We start from the raw sequence: 24,752 nt of genomic DNA, 5'->3' as shown, positions 1-24,752 counted from the left end.
AGTGCCAAATCTCCAAGGAGACACACATACTGTATTATCTACCACTTTCATGCGAAATACTGGAAAATAGATGCCAGAGAAGAGAACAGGATCTATGTAATTAGCAGTCACTGTGAAGTAAATGGGAGAAATTAAATGAGGGAGGGTAGCTGCACATAGTCAAAGCTTCCACTTAGTTTTGAAATAAAGGATAAGCCTCTTACTTATAGGACAAAATTCTGACTCCTGTTGCCATAACCTGAGGGCTGACCGTAGCCCCACTGTTATCAAAGGGACTGCTCTTCAGTCAGGGCATGAAAGTAGCGAGGTGCTCAGTGAGAAACACGTCATGTCTGAGCAGGCAAGGCACTGGCATGCCCTCAAAATCACTAACAGCTGGCAGGCTCTTCCACAGAGCCACATATCCACCCCAAACCTAGCTTTTGGTATGTGCATGATCTTTTTAAGCATAATACTGTGGGATTCTGCCAGAGTAACAATGCCAGGATCTGATTTATTACATGGCAAAGTAGGGAACTACACTGTTTAAAACAGAATGGTGCAAACTAGGGTATCACCAAGTAATTAGCACCCAAGATCTCCCCTCATAAATCTGTGTTACCAAACCCACTAAACAGAAGCACATAAACACTCCATATGTTCAACACCATCTTCCTATCATTGCCCAGAAAATTAGCTTAGAACTGCAGTTTAAATTATGACAGTACAAGAGATATCTCTCTTTCATGATCTGCTAGAGTGTAATATACATGACAAATGATATTATGCTTGTTTGTAAATGGCTTAGAAAAGAGTTAGGGGCTAAGATTATGCGAAGGGATTCTAACTTCTGCCTTTACGGAGCTTAATAGGCTCCATGACATCTCAGCCAGTCAAAATCATGACAGCAACACAATGCATGAGATGACATCAAAACAAAAGATTTTCAGATAGAATCAAACTGGGACAACTGAAACAAAAGCAAAAAATCAGCAAACACCTGCTGAAAAGCTGCCTAACTCTTCTAAACTGCATGAAACAGATGTGATGAGATTCAGTTTTGAAAGTATTTGCAGGAACGACATCTACATTTAAAAACAATGAAAGTCTTTCATGCAGCAGCCCATAATAATTCTCTTAGGCACAGAGAAGAATATCTGCTGTAAATGAGTATTCACTAGCCCAGAAGAAGAACATATCTATTTTCCAAACATCACCTGCAGCAAAGCCTTATTTTTAAAGACAATGATTACTCTCATGCTTCTGAAGTATTGAACTCAGTGATGCCAAGTTATGTAATGGGGGATTGAAAAAATCTGAAGCCTGTATTTAGAAATTCAGATAATCTTAGTACACATAATTTCAGGAGTAATAGTGCAATTCTCTAAACCATGTTGCTCAAGCCTTTAAAGACTACCAATAAACCCAATATCACTTTCTTCCACCAGGAGCTGGTCAAAGCCTCCTCAAAGGGAAAGGGAGAGCATTCAGAGCAGAGCTCAATGATGTTTGCGAACTCCTCTCCTTTTGCTGGTATACTCATGTGCTGTGGCACAGATCACATGCCAGTAGTTTTCCAAAGGTTCATTTAGAGCCAGACATTTTACTTATAAAGCCCCCTTTGCAGCTGAAGAGTTGTGTCCTGGCCCAGCGCTGCCTCTGATGTGAAGCCCGCAGGGGATGGGGAAGTCAGCAGCTGATTTTGGCACAAGCTTCCCCGGGGGTGCATGGATGGATGTCACCTTTCGGGTGAAAATCAAACAATGGCCTCTGGTTAAACCCAAGTCAGGGTTAGGAGGCACCAACATTGAAGGTCAAAAATAAACAGACCAGGTTTTTGAAGCTGTTCTTCTCCTTTCACTTACACTGTCCTCTGGATTCTCAGCTGCTCTGGAATTATGCTTCTCCCTCAAAAAACACTTGCTCATACAGCAAAAGCCAACCAAATCCACTCTCCCTTCCCCAAGCCCTTTGAAATCTCACAGCTCAAAGCAAACTGGGAGCCACACATCCCCAATGGGCCTCTTTTTATCAGAGCATCATAATTACAATGGAAATCAGAATCCTTTTCTAGAAAAGCTCATGCAGCAGCAGCCCACTTACAGCTGTATTACTACAGAACTGAAATGGGGTGAAGCATCTCCAGAATTTTTCATTTAATTGAACATTAATATTGTTTGAGAATAACCATGCACTCCGACTACTGTGATCCCTGTTCCTTATCTGAGCTGAAGTTGAGCAAAAAGCATTTGCACTTTCCACTTCTAAAGATCATGCAAGCTGACTGAGGGGAACTTTCCGATTGCTTCTCAGTGAGGATTATACAAATGAGACCATAAATAACATCAGAGCTATTGAAATGACCTGACAGGACAGAAAGATTTATTCCATAGTTTATCTGAACACTTTTGTGAGATGATGGAATGAAGCTTGAGCGTTCAATTTAATCCCTTCCTTGCTTTTTTATTGAGTCAGGAGATGTTTAAAGAAATTTATGTAGCTGTTTGAAAGTCAGAATTTTTAATAAGTGACACAGAAAAAGAGATTACAGTAAGGAAAAGATGCAGACAACACAATACTGTACATAAGAAAAAAAAGGCTTTGCAGTGACTTTCCCTATCAAGGCAGAGGAACAGAAGATATTTTTTTGTGACTTAACCATACAGTTTCCTTAATCACTACCTGCACTTAAGGAAAGAAAAAAAAGGACGGTTGTTAACCTCACTGTAGAAATGCAATATATGAATACAGAACTTTCCAAAGCACAGCATATATAGATGAATATATGCATGTGAGATGGTGATGAGGCTGTGTATGCTGACCTATTCTCGTCCCAAAAGCAGAATTCTGTTGCTCAGTTGTCCATAGGGATACACAGACAGTGAAATAAAATGTTTATTCCATTAGTACCAGCTTTATCTTTCCCTTCTACAGAACTAATATTTCACCTTCAACACTGAATTCTCAGTCTAAATAAGGGTGAGAAGAACATCTGAGTGAGTTTCATGAGCTCTTATCCAAAATGTTTACAGGGTTGTGGGCAATCCACTTAGAATGACATTTCTCTGAAGCTTGACTTTTTTCTGCCGTTAAGAGATGATTTTGAAATGGTTAAAAGCTAAGTTCATAGTATCTCCCTCATTCACTTCAGATTTACTGTCGTAAGCTAATTAAAAACTCATCTCAGATTTTAAAAAAAATGCAGAATAATTTAGATTTAAATCTCATGTAACTGTGGCTTTAAACACTTACTTGCAAGCAAAATATGAGATATATGCAGAAATCTGTTTCCAAGTGTCTGCATGAAGCATAAACAGCAATAATTCATCTCTAAAGGACAGCTAAAATATGCACTGCTTTGAATTCTTTCAATATTGTACACAAGGGATTGGTGAAGAGAATCAAGTGCCTTATGCTGCCTGGTTGTATGTATCAGATAGGTAACAATAAGAGAAAACAAACTCATTTAGAACTCTTTTAAGCCCATATGCTCAACTTCACTGGCAATAATCAATGATAACTCCAATACTGCATGATTCAGGGTGAAGAACTGGAGACAGAATCTGTGCTCCTTTGGAAGGACACACACTTGGTGCCCTGCTTTTGGCACAGTTGAGTAGTCTTGAAGATCCATGTGGATGTATAGACCTATCCCTTCACATACAGCCAGTACAGATTAACCAAAAGTCACACACACTTAACCATAAACATGTAACAGAAGTAGAGTCAGGATCTGCTGTCAGTATCCAAGCAATCCTGCCAGGTTTCAGGGAGTGGCAAGCATAGATGCCGGTGTTTGAATAGAATGTGAGGAAATTATTCAGAGTTTAATAAAACATACATCTGAGTAAATGGCCAGGAGAAATGATGTATCCTCAATTTTAGAACAGCTCTCCTGAGGCTGGATGATAGGTAGAGACACTTCTTAAGTCTCTCACTTTTTCTTTTCTTTTTTTCTTTTTAAAAAGATCCTTTTTTCTCCACCAGAATGTTTTCATATTGCTTTTCTTCTTGCTGATAGGTGATTGCTTTCTGTAGCTTTCTATTTCTCTCCTTCTGTCTTTTTGACATGTCTTTTCTTTTTCCCCCAGACAACTTTTTCCTTCCTTTTCTTCAACTTCTGCTCCACTTTTTATTTTATTTCTTCACATCTCTCCCTTTCTCTCCTGCTGCTGTAACCATCACTCTCATTTCCCCACCTTTCACTGGCTGTTCACAGAATAGTTAAGTGATAGGAGAGCCTGTGTGCAGAACCCTTCTTAAGAGTTCCTGGAAAAGGACAAATCCCCCAACCCTATTTTCACAATTTCTAAAACAACACCGTGATTTTTTTGAGACATTTAGATGTATTAACATTAGCATTATGAATTCTTTGTGTGAATCCTTCTCTGAGTAGCACATGGAAACTAATCCAGGTAAACAGAATGGTGCAAATAGAAGTGAACAGAATGACAACTATGAAGAGCATATGTCTGAGTAGATATTGTCTTTATGGTTGGAGCTGCAAGTTATATGAAATCCCTTTCAAGACTGTTAAACATTTGATTGTACATAATTATTAAGCTTTAGTTCCTCATCACTAACTGGTTCTTCCTTTTTTGGATAGATAGAATTCCATTAAATCATACAATTCATGGTGAATACAGAATGGATGTAGGATGTTCTGGGTCTACATAACACATAATTGCCCTAATTTATTCTTAATAACAACAACTTGGTCATAATGAATTAGCTCTTTTGTGTGAATATCCAATGACAGCACACTGCAGGCAAAGGGATGAGATGTTTGAATAAGGCAATGGCCCTGCTACAGTTTCCATCATTTTCTGCCACCGATGGGACTGCTGGGAAGCAGGAGAGGGCTGGTTGGAAAAGCATAACTTCCCTTGGAGAAAGTTCACTTGAAGCCAATAAATTGAGTCATTAGCAGCCCTGGATAAAATACCATAACCAGATTTATTATTTCCCTGGCAATTTGCAATACCTTTGAAAATCTGGCTCCTTACCTCTGTGAACTTGGGGAAAAGCATATTGCCTCCAGACACACGAAACACGCATTACACCACACTGTGTTAAAAAAAGCCACAGCCTAAAATGCAACAATTAAAATTCAAGGAACTAAACAAGGAACGAATAGATAAAAAAACTGTGAGCATCTATTTTCATTTTATCAGGGTATCTCAGCACCTGAAGTTGCAGATGATGGTAAAACCATCAGCTATAATGAACATATCCATTCCTGGTACAGCTATTTATGAACTCATCTTTCAGGTAATACAGACCAAACTTGAGATTTACTCATCAGGATAAGGCTTTGCAGGCTCCTAGTCAAACCACAAGCTTTATATACTACTTTTCTCTTGTAAGAGGGAGAATCAGACTATGCACTTCCATTTCCTTGGGAATAGCTAAATAAACTTTGGGTTTAGACTTATTCCTTCATAAAACAGAGAACGGATGAAAAAAAGCAGGTTCTTCTGAACACCAGAAACAGCTAACTTTCACAGTCTGTTTTACTCTCCGACATTAACATGATTCAAAATGGAATTTGCTAGCAGAAAAATCAGAGCTAACTGAATTACAACAATAGCTTCTGGAATCAAATCCCTCTTTTCAGGCACTTAGGCACATGTAACTAGAGCTTAGCTCTATTTACAGAGAAATAAAACCAGAAATAGAGTTGGTGCATAAAAAGTAAGCATAATCTGGTATTTGTTTTGTGTAAACTCAGATTATCAAAGGGGTTTATTAAAACTATATATTACCTCAAAATCTGCACATACAGGCACAGATAATCAACACTAAGAACAAGAAAGTATTTCGAAATATAAGATAGCTTTATATTAGCATGACTATATAGCAGGGAGTGCACTGGCACAACTATTTCAATTTTTTAAAATCCTAAAACTTATTAAATCATACCTTTGCCATGCAGGTGTATCTCCCAGATTCCTCACTATTACAAGTTAGCTTGCAGCAAACAAAACTGGAGATTCAGGAGAGATTTTGGGGTGGGAGCCCTACGGTATATGAGTCCTGTTCTGTTCAGGAGCAAGACAATCCCCAGGACTCTGGGGTCTACATCTTGAACACATTCTGGCTTGACCAGTTATTAGAAATAGCACATTTTAGCCTGAACTAGGCTATTTTCTCTCATGTACTGGTCCTCTACAGAGCGTACTTGTAAATAATGGTGCATTCACACATAATTAACAATTATAGATTAGAAATTTCACTCTGGCTATGTACCAAGGCTCAGATCCTGTTGACTTTGAAAGGGTTTTAAAATCAAGTAATTTATATAACTTCAGGTTCAAGAGTTTAACACTGGACATCCAGCTTTTTGGAGAGAACAGAGGCAGAAGGGCGCACTGATCTACCAATTTGAGCTCTCATTCCACAAGCCACAGGAGGAAGTCAGATGGCAGCACATCTTGAATTGGGCCAAGTCCAGTTCCTGACTGAAGAATTGACACTGACGGAGAGCCACAGGCTGATGAGCTGCTGCATTTCTTCATTACCTCCCCTGGAAAAAGGCTGTGCTGTAAGTCTGGGATACACTCATAGCATCAACACAACGTAATCACTTCTTGTTACACACTTCAGCTTAATAGACACAAGAGCTTTCCATCACCAATTCCAATTCCCTCTATATGTAACTCACAGACTAAGCCATGTGGCACTGTGTTGAACACAGCAGAGATTCTTTAACTCTTCCCAGCTCTTTATCTTGTGAGTGTCCCAAATTGTCCTCCTCACAGTGAGCTTCCCGAAGTGCTAACAGCCAGACCTGGAGACTGACTGCTGCAAGGATCCCATCAAGATCCAGATCCAGAAACAGCATTTCTCCAACCCCACACGAGTGTATTCCCTAGGGATTGTATTATTCCTTCTGGTCACAGTAGCTCTCCTGAAATGCTTCCCAAGCAGACACCCTCATTGCTTTTACATCCTTTTTACAGTCTCATGGACATGCTGATTTTGCTGTACTAAAGTGCCTGTTGTCTGGTACATCCATGTCACTATGTAGTGTCCCCATTTCAATGTAACTCCAGAGCAAAGCCTTCCTGACTCTTGGCTGCTGAGCTTTTATTAAGTGTTCTCCAACTTACCCCAGTTCTAACCAGCAATTTTTATGTTCTACAAGCTGATTTACCACAGCACTGTTTTCAACACTGAATGTGGCTCCTTTAAGGCTGCAATTTTTGATCTGGATTTTGTCACAGGCAATACAGCTGAAACTTTTCAACAAAATTGAGGAAAAAAAAAAAAAGAATTTCTCAATACAACAAAGCATCCCAGTGCTATTACCTACCATTTGGTTGACTACAATTTGGAAAGAGCAGGGACTGGAGGCTCTCTCTTTTGTCTATCTTGCACCTCCATGCCTGGCAATCTAGCTGCTCTTAGCAGAGTGAGCACAAAATCCCACTGGATGATTTTGTGGAGCTGACATCCACAGGGAAGTAGTGCAGAAGCTACTGGAACAAAGATGGTGATGGCTGGCACCATCTCAGTGTTGCATGAAAATCAGTCCAAAAATATTAGCGACACTTACCATAAATCAGGCTCTTTGGCAGTGGCAGGAGAGGGCTGGATATGGCAGTAGAGGCTGTGACACAGAGATGAAACATAGGCACAGTTTTGTGATATCATCAGTGATAAATAAAGCTGGTATCAGGCAATATTGCTCACGGTTTGTATTTAACTTCTTTTCACTCATTTGCGCTTTACATATATCATGTGGAAATAAGATTGCCAAATCATAGGCCTTCAACACCTAGTTAAAGTAAACTAGCTTTTAGTGCTCGGGTCTATTCCTCTTTGCTTCTCAAGATGAAGTGGACATATAAGTCCCCTGCGAAGGGTAGAGTACTTCAAGGGGAAGTTTTATTGCTGACAAAGCCTGATTTCCAGCTTGCCACAATGAGGATGAAATGCAACACAGTGGAACACCTCTCCCAGCCTTCAATGGTCTGAAGAGACACCATCCCATCCCCCTTCCTGCTCTTTCATGGCTGCAACACTGATGGACACACATCGATCAGAAACTGCTTCCAGGTTCTCAGAAGCTGCAAACGCCACTTCTGACATGGCTCCTCCTTCCCTCATCTGCTCTTAAATTGGTGATAAACATGGGTTTTTGTGCTTCCATCAAGCAAATCATTCCCACCAGATTTCTCTTCTATCGACCAGATTGAATTTAAGCCCATAAATGTGCCATTTTCTTTCTTGTTTATTACCCAGGTTCCTTTCATGGCTCTGTAAGAGTTGAAAAAAATAATCTTTATATCCCCCAATGGCTTGATTAATTTTGTTCTTGACATCTTGAGTTTTTTCTAAACGAGGGCTTGTTTCTTCCCATCCCACCTTCCCTGTTTTAATGCCTGCTAGACTGCTTCATTCATTCATCTCTGACTGGAGCTTATGAAGCCTCTGCATACAAGAAGCCCTCCAAGTCTCAAATTTCAACTGTTGTGGGGCTGAGCTTTGAAAAGAGATTTTTCATAAGGAAAATGCAGATCTTTGGAACACAGTTACCCCAGGAAACATGGAAGAATCACATAGAGACAGCTTTTCTGGATGTGCTCAAAGTGATCATGCCAGAACTTACAACAGGAGGTGTAGAGGGATTCCTTGTGGAACAGGGGCATATGATACCCCAGGACAGTCTGGGCAGTCTGAGCACCCCAGGGTTGCTGCAGAAGAACCCCTGAAGGGGCCTCAGCCTGCAGACACCTGGCAGCAGGCAGCCTTGAACAGCCTTGGGAAAAGCTATACGCTGGTCGGCTCCCCTGCTGCTTAGAGGGTGTCCCATGGGAATAGGGCGTGAGGCTTGGTAAAGTAGATATAAGTGAGTGTAAGTAAACAATAAGGGAAGCATGATGCTCAAATCGTATCGGTGTTCATGTCGTGACTTCGGCCGGCTCCCCCGGACCCCCCCCCCCCGCTAAAAGGAGGATATTGCCTCAGAACTGGGCTGCTCCTAATTTAAAAAGACAGCAAGTTAGTGTATCTTAGAAAGCTACCCACATGAGTGGGACATGGTAAATGGCAATATATGCACTTTCAGCATTTTGGAAATGTATTCTAAGCTATCCTTAATGGGAAAAAAACCCCAAACACCCAAACCCTCTCCCCCCGCAAAAAATTACCAGTGAAAAACACCAACACTGCAAGAGGAAATCTAAGATTACTTACTAAAATTTCCTATCTTTAGAATGGCTCAGGAATTCCACATGCCCACAAAAAGGAAAAGTCCAAATCCACAAAGCTGTGCAGTTGATTTTTGTTAATTGTTATTATAAAACCATACTGAATCACAAGACAGGCTGTGGAGCTCAAACACCCTCAGCACAACTGAATCCTATCAGAGACAAGTAATACCAATACCAAAAGACACAGAACTGGGCAAAAGGGATGGTATCCATACTGGGGTATATACCTTGACCACACAATGAAGGAATACTTGAAACTCAGGCCTGAGTCTCTGGGGATTTGGCAATGTTTTATTCATGTGCATGGCTCTCTTTTCTCATTTGAAACACAACTGGAAAACAAAAATGCATGAAACTTTACATATCACACCAAAGGCTTTTATTTTCCCAAGGTTAAATGTACCGAGATTGGCTGATACAGAGAACAAGAATGAACAAACCTCAAGGAAAAAAAAAGTAAAAAGAAAAATCACTGAGTTTTTGAAGGTGCAATTGTGTTTTCTCTTTGTGAACATCTGAGAGAATCATTCATTCATATTCTGAATGGGAAAAGGCAACTGAAACAGGTGGTCTATTACTAGATCCATTAAACAAGAGAGTTATACATTACATATCCATCTTGAGGCAATTTGGCTGATCATTTTTTTTCTTTTATGGCTTCATTGATAATTTTTTGCAATAAAGCAATTAAAAAGTAACTATCAAAGCATTTATCTATGCTTTATCAAAGAAAACCAGCCCTTCTTTTATCAGAGAAAGGCTGCTTCTCTTTCCATCCTTAGAACATACAAATTTAGAGGCAACATTCACAGTTAAAACAATGACATAATGCTGCCATTGTCCCAAGCCTGAATGGTGAATGATGGGGTACGGACTAGCTAAATCTTTGTTTGCTTTCTGTTTTGGAAAATGATTCTTTTAAGTTTGACTTTAATCTCACAAGGCATCCAGAGAAATGAATTTGCTGTAAAATAAATCTTGAAGTAACCTTGCTGCACATGCTCTGGGTTTGTACAGACACTGTCCTAATAGGAGAGCACAAAATCCATATGGAATAATGATTTTCAAAGCTCAGTTTGATGTGACAGCTGGAGCCAGCCAGACACAAAAACATAAAACAGTGTCTGCTGCAATAGGCTGCAAGTGCTACAAAGCTATTTTTTAGAGGTACTTCACATGAATGGTGGAAACCAGTCTGTGACATAGGCCTCAAAATCTCCTCCAAGAAGAGGTAACAAAAAAGGGGATACACAGAATGTAGTCCTCATAGTTCTCCCCCTCCCCCCCCCCTCCAAATTCTCAATTTGTAGATTCTTTCCTAAACCACCAAAGAAGCCAAAGGTCTGTCTGTCAGTAACCTAAACAATCCAGGGACTGGACACACACTGACAGAGCAAACTACAGGGACTGATGCAATTGCTTTAGGTATAAGAACCTGTTGTAGCTGCCAGACTGTACCTGAGCATGGCCCCATCCCTGGAAATATTCATGGTCAGGTTGGACAGGGCTCTGAGTGACCTGATCTAGTTGAAGACATCTCTCCTCCTTGTTGGGGTGATGGACTAGATTACATTTAAAAGTCTCTTCGAACTCAAACTATTCTACAATTCTATAATTTTGGGCACTACAGATGATCGTACCTCTCCAACCACACACACTGATATATTTCAACAGCAAAGATCAGAAGTGTATTTAAGAAGCTGACAAATAAAAGCTATTTTAATAACTTGATTATGGAATTTAATTTAACTGCAATTAAGTGGTGAACACAAAGAGAGAAGAGGTACATTGCCAAATTCATCAGCATCTTGAAATTTTACAAAGTAAATCATAACACAATGGCAGCTGAACCGGGAAAGGTCTTGAGAGATCAGCTCATCCATCCCTAGCTCCAAAGGCTGACCAACTATTGGTAAGCTAGCAAGACTTAGGTGCATTTTTTTACTGCAACTCTGAGTAAATTATTATACAGCCTGCTCTCTGTTGTGTGGATAGTCAGATGTGGGATGACCTGGAAAGCCATAAATCCATTAACATAACCCTATGGGATCACTGTGGGAAATGGAGAAGCTGAATAGCAGTTCTTCAAGTGCAGTTCTAATGATGTACTTACAGGTAGAGTACAGTCTACATTTATAGGAAGCAAAAGGGAAAAAGCCCCTTGAATCTGATATGTAAGTCAGTCTTGTGATTTATAAATAACCAATTCTCAATTTCTGAAAGCCGATAATTCCATATATCCTAAAAAACAGAGTGCACAGCCACACAATATTAAATCTATAGGATTAAACTTTGCTACTAAACCCAGCAATTACAAACCACCTTATCACATTCAGTTCAGAGCACACATTGCAAATGGAGCTCTTGGTCTTATTCCACCCTACATTAGATAAGTTCAGTAGTTCTGGAAGTACTGCAGCACATTGTGAATGATGGATGAAGTGAGAAATCTCTGCTCAGTGCACAGCAAGTAGCCAACTCCCTCCTTTGCTGCATCATTTGCTTTCAAGGTACTTAATATGCAACTTCAGTGAGAGACATTCAGAAAATCCCAGTGAGCCCAGATGTCTCAAAAATAAAAATAGAATGTTGAAACTTCGTCCCAGGGCTTCAGTTGTTTTTATCCAATTTTAATTTTATTTCTGCCTACCTCCATCCAGTGACCTCCCTTGTCAGGGTGCATTATGGACTCAAAACATAAACATCTACCACTACTGGTTGCTCAATTACAGAAGAGGTTTAAGGGACTGGTTGCTTCATCTCTCCCTAAGCAGACAGTTTGCACTGCATGAATACTTCTTTTTGAAAATGTAACGTGAGTGAATAATCAGCTCCATCACATTTTTTTAATCAGGGGCACAGAACCACATTGTTTTCATAGCACTTTGGGCAGCTTGATTTCTATGAAGTATAATTCAAGCCACAAGCAGTTTGGATTGACTTCCACTGAGCTGCTTTTCCATGAAATACAATCTGCTGGGCAGAACTACCATGGAGGACAAAAGACTTAGTCTTTTGCTAACAAGCAGCATAAGTTGGCTTACAAAAATTTATGTCAAGGTTTAAGTCACGGCTTCACTTTTGCTGGGTTAGAGATTCACTTCTCCCTGGCTATATTATTGTACTCTTTCAGGTTGGGTACATGGTCAGCTGCTGTGCTGCTCCTGAAAGGTTAAAATTGCCAAACTCTTGCTGTGTTACTGCTTTGTCTCTCTACTCCCTCTCTCCTGCTGGATAGTTTGTTTCATCAATTTATTACTTGTAATATCTGTGTAGCAGACAATATAGTACTTCCTACATGCATGGGCAGAGGTCAGAAGTTGCTTTATTACTGTCTAAGTGCAATGGCCTCTGTTGTAATCCCATTATGAATGTTTAAATAACAAAAGCAATAAAAAAGTTTAATATCTGAATCCACTTCTACTGCATCTCTATAGTTAATAATGGGGCATGGCAGGAAGAGAAAAGGATTAGCCCTATCACCCCTATTTTTTCCACAAGGTTGTTTCCTTCAAAGGAGAAGCCAGGATATTATTTAGAGATTATATAGTGTTATAGTTTTATTTACTCCTTTATTGGCACTGTAAGGCTGTACACACAGCCTTTATACACAAAATTTATTACTAGATCAAGAATTTCAGTCTAAAGATACAAAATTTTCCTGAGGAAGAACATTAAGTCTTTCCTGTGCCCTTATGCCAGGCGCTCTTCAAAGTCCATGGGCCAAGAGTGCAAGGCACATATTTAGCACAGTGGAAGTGTGTGATGCCAGGTTTGCTTGGATCAGCTGCCCCGGCTCCTTTTAGCTGGCAAAGTGGTGCTGGCTTCCAGGTGTCAGGAAGGTGTTTCTGTTTCCTTCTTAGCAGCATCCAACCTCACTATAAATGTCTGGAAAATTTTTTTGGGCCGTCATTAAAGCAACATCCACCGTGGGAATGCCCTGGATGCTCCACTGGTCCATCACTAATTATCATTCAGCCAATGTGGTCTTTTAATAACACCCAGCTCTAAAAATGTATTTATTTTTATGTACATATCAAAGCCCTGACAGCTTTATTTGCTTGGAAGGGAGGGTAGAACTGTTCCAGCGGACTTTCTATTTTTCACCAATTCCCTCAAGGATATTAAGGGCAGAGAGGAGAGTGGGTAATTCCCATCTCTGGGTGGAAAATGAGTCAGACTAGTTATGCAACAGAGGCTTTCACTGATTAAGAAGGATGCTATATTCAGGTAGACAACTGGCCAGAAACAGATGCTATTTGTGGGCATAACTGAGCATTAGCAAATTGGCTGTTTATTAAAACAGGTGTTTGTGGGGACTCACGTGTCTGACACTGCAGATGTGACATTCCGGTAGAGAACATTGGTTCCCTTCCCAGTTACACTTACGCTTCAACTGAGTTGATGCAGGAACTAAATTAGATTCAACAGAGTCAGCATCGGCTTTGAAAACTGGTGATTTCAATTAGAGATATAGCAAAAAAAAATACAAGTTTTTACTCATGCCAGCTGCTCTGCTGCCCACTTTTGATCTCATAATCATTCATTATTGTCTGGTCAAAAAAACCTCAAAAACCGGCTTAAAATGTTTCTTTGCTTTCCATTAGAAAAACAATTACAAAACCCAGCAAGCAATCTCCTCACACATATTTTCAAAATTACAGAACATCTAGACAAAATATATCCTATTCATACCATCAGAAACAGAAATGAGAGAGTCTCCTCAGATGGAAATTAAGCTCATGCCAGAGCAGGAACACTACACTGTCAGTATGAGGCCATGCATCCTTTCCTACAGGAGACATTATTCTCACTGACACTTCAGTTCTGGGTGTATCTGCAGTGTCACCACTCAGTTATCATGGGCAGCAGGCTTCATTTTGGGAGTTCACATCATTGCATCATTTCTTTAAAAGGCATGCCATGGTGGCAGTAACATAATACCATGGCAAGCATATCAGGTCATACTTTTTGGACACAACATGCTAGTTTGAAAACAAACGAGTGGGAGATTGCAAGTCAGAATTATAATTTAATAGGAAAATTAAAATAAATGCAATAGTACAAGAACACTGACAGAGTCAGGATACAACCTGACACCCTGTTAGTCACAGTGGTGGTAGCAGTCCAGATGAAGTGGTCCTGTTCAAGCAGTGATCCTGTAGAAAAGGGTCTGATCTTCACCTGAAGGTCCAGTGGTGGCTCTTGTCCTCTGGGAGTCCCGTAGGTAAGGGCTCCTCATGCTGTTCCAAGCCCCAGATTATATCCAGGTGGGAATGCTTGGCTCCTCCCCCTGGGTGGAGCATCCCACAACGAGTGGATGTAATTCTATGAGTCATGTGGTGAGTCCTTGATCGGCCATTAAACAGAGATAGTTCCCGGAGGGAGTTATCAGGGATGAGCCATGGTAGGAGATAACGAGCACTGCCCCACCTGCTTTAACAGCTTGTGAAGATAATAGAATACATGCTTTTGGTTACATCTTACATTGTAACCTAGGACACACAATAAAAGACAACAGTTATTCTACATTTGTAACACATTAATGATGGGTGCTTCTTCATAAGACTGAACATACCCTTGCTAGACTGAAGTTCCACTGGCTTGTGCTGTAACAGAACACAGTGAACTAAACTGGGCCTGGATGTATCAATACTGTTTTAGCATCTCTGTTCATAATTTAGACCCTCAACTACTCTGATTTGTCACCTAATTTTTGCTGTGCCAAAAGTTGACCAAACTTCTGATAACATCTCCCTAAGCACTTAAAGTGATGTTTCTGAACATGATGTACTTTTGAGATGGTTGTGTGTAGAGCAATTCCTTATGGAACAAGGGCATATGATACCCCTGGAAAGATTGGACAACCCAGGGTTGCTGAGGAAAAGCCCCTGAACAGGCCCCTGGCTGCAGGCAGGCCTGGCCCTTGCGGCAGGGCGGGCCTGAAAACCACGTGGCTGCAGGTAGCCCTGAGAGTCCTTGGCAAGTTATACACTGGTCGGCTCCCCCGCTGATTAGAGGCTGTCTAGAGGGACTGGGTGTGAATCTTTGCAAAAGTAGATATAAGCTTGTATAGTTGAATAATAAAGGGAGAATGATGCTTAATTGTATCGGTGTACGTGACGTTTATCCGGCCAGCTCTCCAGACTTGGTCCCTGACAGTTATGTAGGATAACAGAACCACAATTCAAAAATATTATTTGCAGCAGAAATTTACCAAAGCTCTCTCAATCAAAAGACATTTGTATTTTAATTAATGTGGCCTTAGAAATAAGATTAATGGAAACTCTGACAGGGATTTCAGTGCTTGAGACTGTACGGTAAATAACTGTGAAAGAGGAAACACAACAGACATGATGCATATGCACCAATATTTACAAGTTAGTTACAAAAGAGTCTTATATCACATAGAAAAAAATGAATCTGCCCAGTCAGTTTTGCTGAAATGTTGGTAGAACACCTCACTACACAGCTGGCACAGAATATTGTACAAGACAGGTGGGAAACAAGGTCCTGATACAAAATTAGTACAGAAAACAAGATGCTTGCAAATTCCCAGGGAGGATTTATTGATAGTCTCCTTAAAAAGCTATTCTAATAACCTAACACAGGCACACCCATTGTTACACACTACAGTGTTGTGATTCACTTGTGGATTTCCTGGCTTTTTTTACAGGCAAAAGTACAGCAGATAAGCCCCAAGTGCCGCTAAAAAACCTTAGGTGTTTGGAATCACAAGTTTGTTTAAGAGTCTTCTGACTGAGGAGGCATTTCACACAAGAGAGGTCAGGCTGTGAAGGGATGAGCTGAATTGTGAGAAGCTGGGGTTTAAAATCCTGACATGGCACGGAGAGAAGCAACATGCTTGCCTGCCTCTGAATAACTGCTCAAATGCAACAGATCCCCTCTCAAAGGTAATCTGCCTGAAGGATGAATAACAATTTGATATCTACATACCACTCACTATGCCAGGTGATACTTAGAAAAGTTAAACCACAGTCCTAAATAAAAGCACTTGGTCAATGACCCTTAGTTAAGCAGATTCCTTATAAGCAGATTCCAGTCTCTACAACTCAGCTTCCAAAGTGGGTTAAAAGCAGGAAAGGCAGGTGAATTCAGGTAAAACTAAACCACAAGTACCCTCTGCACTTAAAAATGAAATCCTCTGCCTACTCTATATGCATTCACTTCATATTCAGTGCTCAAATGTTACAGCAAAATAGTTTTCTGCCTGCAATGTTTATTAATATCAACAATTTGAATGACAGGCTGCAGAATATTATCTATAAACTGGATTTCAAATTCATCAATGCAGATGAGGAAATCATTAAAAAGAGTTTATAGTAATGTAATTGGGAAACAGAAATCCTGATTTGATCAGCCTGCCCAATCTTAAGTTTCACTTTTCAAACTCTGCATAATCAGGACTTGGCAGTAAGCTATTCAAAATAGTGCGTCAAGTCCAGAAGCATTTAGAGGATGTATCCAAGGAAAGATCCACATGGACAATCTTTTCCTTCATAAAAAGAGACAAAATTGAGAGAATAGAGTATTTGCTAATATTTACTCATCTCACTAGCAATGAAAAAGCACACTTGACACACCATTTTTTCCCTTTTTAAAATTAAAATTACTGCATCCTAAGTATTTAAATTCTCAACTCAAACCACTGAGCTTGATCAGAGAAATGTGAAAAACACTTTAAGTTTGCAAAACAGTTACATCACATTTGGCCAGGAAAGCACATAGCACCATTTACAAACTTCACCACTGACATTATAGCAGTAGCATATTCAGCTTACTTAAATTTGCAACTCTGCTGGATATAAAATGAAATTTTCTTAGGCCTTTTAATTAATGCAGTGTGCAAGACTGCGCTAATTTGTATTTGAGTAATATAAAGCATTGCTCAAGTAAGTGTTTAGGCTCCTGTGAGCTGAAGTAACTGCACACCTGATTGCACATCAACGAGATCTCCGTGGATGTTTTCATGACTAATTATATTCACTTATTCATGGGACTAGAGCCAAGCTTGTTAAAATTAGTAAGCTTCTCATATGGTATAAGCAGATAATAAAAACATACTCAGTAGTAGAAAGTTACAGTCATCATTCACTATTACTGCAGGCCTTTGCCCTAGGGTATATCATCGTGTCCCGCAGCCGTAGGGGGGAGGAGGAGAGAAGATCCAGGAGACAGGAATTGTGCAGCAAGATTGATTTATTTAATTATTTTACAAACTCTTTTATAGACCTTTTTCTTCATAGTCTAATTGGACAAAGATCAGCCATCCCTTGGGGGTGATTGGCTAAAATCCTAAAACATCCATTGTCAAAATATTTTTCTACTATACCATAAACAAGACTTTTTGAGGTTGCAGGTGTTTGGTTGTTTACAGAACTCTGCTACTATCTCTGTGAGAGAGAAAAAGTCTCTCACGGACTTAGAAAATAGCAAGAAAATCCTTGCTAGCAGCATTTTTGTATCCACAATTCACCATGGGGCTTGTTTTAAACTAATAAAGTATGGTAGAAATCAGAGTGCCTCTGCTGCATTTCCTCAGATTACTGCTTCCTCTATTTTTTACCTTCCATCTGATCAGGGGTTCTGAGAAGTCACGTAACATGTGTCTTCAGTAGGTAATAAAAATATCTCTTAATTTCAAGAGTAATCTTGCTCTGACTGTCTTTCATTTGGTCTTCATTGGATTGTGTATTGGTTTCACATGGCCTGGTTTTTGGTAGCAGGGGACAGCCACAGAGGTGGCTTTTGTGAGAAGCTGCTGGAAGCTTCCACCATGTCTAGCAGAGCCAAACTCTGACGGGTATGAAGATGGACATGCTGCTGGCCCAATTAGAGAAATTGGTAATGCCTCCGTGATAGCATATTTGAGAAGAAAATCAAAACAACGCAGGGCATCCTGGCACAGTGCATGGCAATGTGCCAGTGCCGCCACCATTTCAGTGCAGCCTGCAGCGAGCTTTGCCTGCCTGGCCACCCCTAGCCAGCCATACCGCAGGCAGAAGGGTGGCAGCTTCTCCTTCCCGGCACCCCACATGAAGAGAAGCATTAAATAGCACCAGTGCCGCAGCAGCCGCCACTGCCTGCACGGTGGTGGCAGGGGCCGCGTGGTTGGCAACAGAAACGTGGCAAGTGATTCTGCGACGCAGAACCTAAACAAAATCAACCTCTTGGTGCTGCGGGATGCTGCAAAAACCTTTGAATTCGTGGAACTTGTTGGCAATAGTACCTATGGGCAGCAGTTTTTCTTCTAGATGGAGAAGAAGAGGAAGTGAAGACATAAGAGAAAACAACATGGTGGCACCAAGGTTAGTGAAGAAGGAGGGGGAAGAGGTGCTCCAAGAGTCAGAGCCAAAATTCTTCTGCAAGCCGTAGTGAGTACCATGGTGAAACAAACTGTCCCCCTGTAATCCATTAAGTCCAGGGGAGATGCAGAGATCCACTCGCGGCCTGTGGGAAAAGTGCTCACACCAGAGCAAGTGAGTGCCAGAGAAATCCAGTGGGAGACCTGAAGAAAGAGAGAGGGCCCTTGCTTCCAGAGATAAAGAAAGAGGGCCCTTGCTTCCAAACTAGAGCAGCCTATCCTTACAAGACTATACCTGCGGATGAGTGACCCATTCCACAGCAGTTCTGGGAAGACTGCTTTCCCTGTGGGAGGGATTCACGGCACAGCAGAAGAAAGACTCCTCTCCCTGAGCGAAGTGAAAAAGATCTCAAGTGACGAACTGACGAAAACACACCACGCCCTGTCTTCCCTGTGCTATCAGTGGGAAAGAGGGAGAGGCTGGGGGGAAAAAAGGGTGTTTTAAAGGCTTTTTTAACTTCTGATTATCCTCCTCTGACTCTGTTAATAATAAATTTACTTGATACCTTTAAATTTGAACCTGTTTTGCCCTTAGGGTATTTTTCTCCCAGTCCTCATCTCATGAGCCATTCATTAATTTTTTTCTGCATGAACAGCTTTCATGGGTGCCTGGCGTTTGGCCAGTGTCAAACCATGACAAATTACAATATCTGACACAAAAACTAACTCAACCTCGTTCTAATGGTTGAAGTTCAATTACCTAATACAAACTATTTGTTTCTGTAGGATGGAGACAAACACAAGGGTATTGAGGATGAAGGTAAGAGCAACATTTATCAAACATGGATTAAATGAAGCAAAGATTTGGTGAGTAGAATTCCATCTCACTTCTTTTGAAGGACTATGACAGCTTTGATTTTCAGAGCCTCTAAGATCATGACATTATGATATTGAAATTTTAAGAAATAAAAATTATACCATCAGTCTTCATTTTCTGCACTGCTGCGTTTGGAACAGATTACAAAATACAGTTTTCTGTTATTTTTCAGTGAAGGAGGAAAAAATCATGAGAACGCTTAGTCTAGATTTTCATCTTCCCTGCCCACTGAACAGCAGTGCTGTGATGCATGACCCTGACCTTTCCCAGCCTCGTATATTTTGACTGTTTGCCCACTCAGCTCCATCCCTACATTTTAGTGAGGCCGTAAACAAAAGATATGGAATGGCATGCCCAGCAAATCACAGAATGCTGAAAAGGTCAAAATAGTAGTGCCGAATGTTTCTACTCTGTAATTTACAGAATATATGAGGCATTCACATCTTAATAACTCATTCACATGACAAACACTGTAGAGGCAATGTAAAATCGCAGCACATGAATTCCTTCCAGTGACAGTGTTTCCAACAAGCATGGAAAATGGTGCAAACTTTGCCCTGTGGTTCTCTTTTCTGAAACATTAATATTGTCTGACTTTCAATGCACAATAGCATATGTCTGTGGACTGTGCAGTTAAACGTCTCTGTGTTTGCAGTCAGGCTCAGAGCCCAAAAGGCAATGTCCCTGAGGCAAAAATCCAGGTCAAAGCTTTCTCTATCTGTACTCCTTCTTTGCTCTTCTTGGAGCACTTCCCCAATGCCAGGTGATTTTATTGTCACAACATTCCTGAAAACTAGAGAAGCAATATCCTCACCTTAAATGAGGACAGAACGCTGGTAAAGGTCAGGAGAGTTATAGCAGAAAAAAGCCTCACAGCTCTTACCAACAGCTCTAAGCCCCTGCTCTCCACCAAGACCATCTTTTCTACTTCCTGTCTCATGGACTGAACTCCCATTTTTGCAGAAACAAACTTGTGCCCATTTCCCAGACACTAGTCAAATGAAGTAAATTGAGAAACCAAACAAGAGATCCTTTAGCCAAGCTCAGCACAGCTGCATGTCTGTGGCAGCTGAAGTGATGGTTGCATTTGTTAATGGCAGTTTAATCCTAGTGAAGTGCTAAAGGTCCGTGTCCTGGACATCCCCACACTACAGTCACCACTTTCAGAGGAAGATTTACTGGAGCAAGACGATTTGAGGCATTCTTCAATCATCATAAGTTAGCTAATGCCCTTGAATGAATGCCTTGGGATAACTGTAAGTCAGGATATACTGGAGTGCTTCCTCTTAACCACTTTCTTGGAACAAAAAAGAAGACAGCGGATTGATTTATAGTATTGCTGTTTCAAAACTAACTGCAAGGGTGTCTATCTGACACCAATTAATCAATCTTTTCTATACAGACAGAATCATGGTGCCCTCCGAGTATATACTGACCTAACATCCACTGAACCCAACATAAGCAATAAAAAGTTTATGGAAAAAATACAGAAAAAAATTTGTAAAGTGCTAAATCTTAATTTCTGACATATCTGTGCCAATCCCATGAATCCCAATGGGTGTAAAAACCATGGATCAGCAGTCAGAATTTGGCTTGTCTTTCTAAGCCCATTAAAACAAAAGACAGAAGTGTGCCAATGAACTGTTCTGTTTCACAGATGAAAACCTGGATTAACCATACAAAAAGCAAAACAACAGTGGATTTACACCAGCTGAACCACAGATCCCAGCCCAAGTCTCTGAAGTGCAGCATTTCACCATTACCCCGGAGAGAAGCATGAATATTAACAACATACCAAATTAGCATCAAAGCATTAGCAGTAATACACTTTGGGTATTTAGGGAACTACTTCTAAACCTAAATGTCAGACAATTTGTCTCTAATATTCCCTGCAGATTAGTACAGAATGATTGCAATAGATGTAAATCCTGCCTCCTTTCCTACAGGCACGTACAGCTGAAATAGCTGTGGAGCTTTATACTTTGTGCTGCAAAGGAAGGGAGGTCCTAAAGACCATCCTCCCAGTTTCTCTTTTATTTCCTAGTGAAAATTGCTCCTTCATGTATTTCTGTGCTGAAACATGGAGCTTTTGGTACGAGAGTCTGCACTGCCTGGGGGGAGATGATTTTCCAGCACTGAGTCTGGGATGATTCACACAGCAAGTTTGTAACCTGGTAAAGGACGGGGAAAAACGTGTGAGGTTTGGTCCACCCATGGGAAGAACAGGGATCTCCCAGCTCATCTGTGGGAGGAGGTAGATGCAGTGAAGAACCATGGATGACTGGAAGGTATGGAGGAGCCAACAGTGAAGGTACCAGCTTGCTCCTCCAGACAGCAACAGTACAGGGAGATAGGGCTGTGAGATGAAGGTGCAGCGTGTGGAGAACTGGGGATGGAGGGAACCGAATTTTTGCTGGTGTTGGGGTGGAGGGGACACCACCCACAGGTCTTATCTGCCTTTAGTCCCACCTTCCTTCTGCTCTGCCACTCACATCTGAATTTGTGAGGTGGTATGGGTTACTCCACATGGACAGAATAAGGCAGTAGAACATGATTTGGGGCAAGACGATCACTTATCCCACACTCAGGCCTCACACAAGGAAAGAACAATAAGTCTCTATGGATAACTTCCAGTCAGCCTCTTTGCTGACTCAGGACCCATTTGGATCAGGTCACCTCTGATTCCTCAATGTTTGTCTCTTCTATGCCATCCCAGCTGAGCTGGGAGGTGCAAAGCTCTGGGTTTGACCTGGCTTATGGAAACCCCGATCTACCTCTGAGAGCCCCTGCTAAGCCCTAGGCTGGTGAATGCCTGGGAGGAGCTGAGGAAAGAAAGGCAGCATGGAGTAACCAACATCCAGGATCCCTGTTTTTCATACATACTCACTACATTCCTGAGCAGTTATCACACATGACCCTTTAATCTGCAAATCAAAAGGCATGTCCACAACACTTAAGAGGCCTAACCACAGACAAGTATCAGGGCTCTTTCCACACTGCAAGCACACTAAATAAGAATTTCTTCCCAAGTTCAATTTCAAATTACTTGCTCTATTTGAGGCATTTCACAGTTCAAAATTTCTCTATTGCTTTCTGTCCAAGATTACTACTCTATTCAACTGCTTATCAAATACCTGTATCTTTAAACATGAAGAATGCAAGATTTAATGAGCAAATCTGTAATGAGAGACAGTGCTGGATTGTCTTGAATAAACAGGCTTGGTATGAAATGAATGCCTGAAACATCTTGCAGGGCTTTTTTTTTTTTTTTAACAATTATTATTTATTTTTAAGAAGAGAAGTGGCATCTCAGTGAAAATTGGAGTGACTGTGGAGAGTGAAGTGGTATATTTAAAATGTCAGTAAATGCAAGAATTTTCACTTCTCTAATAATTCCTTTCAGCCACTGCTGCAAACCAAAAGGGCTTTTTTACTCCTAACTATTTTCAGTCTATTCCTACACCTGTCAGCAGATGTAACTTTGTATATTCCCTTGCACTTGTTTTACAGTAGCTCTATTGATCTCTATTGATCTGCCTAATAATGAGTCCCAAGGAATTGTGCTGTTAAATCTTTTAGAAACAAAATCTTTCTGAAGAGTTCAGCTATTAGGAATAATGACAATCCTCATAAACTATGTGTTTTCTTTCCTTAGCATCTTTAGAAACAGAGAAACTACCATGACAAAAGTGAGTTAAACCCCTTGAGGTCCTCCCTGTTCAGTAAATGAATTAACACAGAGGATGCTTGCTTTGTTTTGTAAGACTCCTGCTACATTTCTTAAGTAAACATCTGAAAACAAAACCAGGACATAGCTGAAAAGCGAATGATATGAAAATTATATATTCAAATAATATATACCCAAACATGCAAAATTCATTGCACTCAACTAACTCATTCATAAGGAAAAGACTTAACAATGCAGTCACTGTAATACATGGTACAGAATTAACATCTTTAGTGTCTGTTTTGATACTGTATTTTTAGCTTTTTTTATGCTCTGTGGAACACACAAATGAAAAATAGCAGCCATGGTGCAAGCTAGAGAACTCTGGCAGCTGCTTATACATAGACTGGCTAGATATAGATCCTTACAGATCTGTGTCCAGCCAAAAATCAGCAGAGCACAACTATACTCCTTTCTCCCACAAATGCCTCTGCCACACTGTTTTTATACCAGCTGAGAGCTGGCAGCACAACAGCTCCCAGCTCCCAGGGATCAGATGAATTTTGGCTTCTTGGTGCTACTAGAACTGTGCAAACTCAGAGGAGAAACCTACTCTGTAATCATGTAATCAAAACACAAAGGAATGGTTTTCCTTCTTTCCATGTTCTCAAAGCACTAAGAGTGAACAAAGTTAGCTGGAAAAGAATTTTAACAAATGAATTAAGAAATAAATCAGCAGAGCAATGTACCAACATGCCATCTTAAGACTTACAGCACAGCATGCTCCACTTGCTGTCAGACAGCTGTATGTGAAAATAGATAACAGCTCTTTAAAACTTACTGCTCACAGCCCCAAGACACCTGACTGAGGTCTCAATCTTTACTCTTCTAAATCACAAAAGGAATGATCTAAACTCAGGGATTTGGCATGAACAATCCATAAACACACTTAGGTTTATATGGTCAGTCAAAGTAACAGCAAGCTCCTGCTCTAAAAAAGGGGCCTTGAACAACTCAACTTTGAATCACAATGGCATACACTTTAATAAATTCACAGTCAGAGCTTTACATGGGAGATGGTCTTAAAGGCCTTCTGCCTCATCTCCCGGGCACAAGAGCTGAGTGTATTTCGGCCTGTACTATCAAATCTGATTTTAATGTCATGAAGACAACTCAGGAATACTTTTTGAGGAAGAACATTTTATTATCAGAGTAATACCATATATTTACAAAACAGACACTATATAGTAAGAACAAACATTATTTGTTAATACGGAGGTACAGTAAGATTAAATGTATCACATACCATGCAATCAAGAACTATTTCTCTACCGACCTCTATGCAAAAAACTAAAACACAAATAAAAAGGGGTCTTTTTCTAGTTTTGCTTTTACAAAAAGGAAGCAGTAAATGGACAATAAAAAAAAAATTCAGTCGTTATTTCCTAGGTCGGCCCAGAGATGAAGTGATTATCTGACTTGGTAAAGCAACTGAGACAATGAAACTGTTTTGGACTATTTCTCCAGTCCTCTGGGATGCTCTTTTGTCCTCCTGTCAACCCTCCCCCATCTCTGGCTCTGTTTCTCCACCACAAGCAAATACAGAAAACAAAAAAGAAGCAAATTCCAGTTTCTGCTTCTCTCTAACCTTGATGGGATTGTTTTTAGATCTCTGTGACACTCCAA

General features: G+C 40.5%; 1 protein-coding gene across 7 annotated transcripts in view; it reads right to left on the bottom strand.

Moving 5' to 3' along the window:
• The window catches only part of IL1RAPL2 (interleukin 1 receptor accessory protein like 2), a 397,232-nt gene that overhangs the window by 92,019 nt on the left and 280,461 nt on the right, over positions 1-24,752 (bottom strand). For 5 of the 7 annotated variants that reach the window (XM_017736623.1, XM_017736626.1, XM_017736622.1 and 2 more), the window contains one exon: positions 7,538-7,591. The exons of the other annotated variants lie outside the window; for them this stretch is intronic. In XM_017736623.1, coding sequence (XP_017592112.1) covers positions 7,538-7,591 — 54 coding nt within the window. The remainder of the gene's footprint in view (positions 1-7,537; positions 7,592-24,752) is intronic. 7 annotated transcript variants of the gene reach the window in all.

Source organism: Corvus brachyrhynchos, unplaced genomic scaffold (assembly GCF_000691975.1).
Source record: "Corvus brachyrhynchos isolate BGI_N302 unplaced genomic scaffold, ASM69197v1 scaffold36, whole genome shotgun sequence".
NCBI classification, from domain to species: Eukaryota; Metazoa; Chordata; class Aves; order Passeriformes; family Corvidae; genus Corvus; species Corvus brachyrhynchos.
Note: the sequence above shows the minus strand (reverse complement) of the source record. Positions and strands in the feature narration are given on the sequence as shown.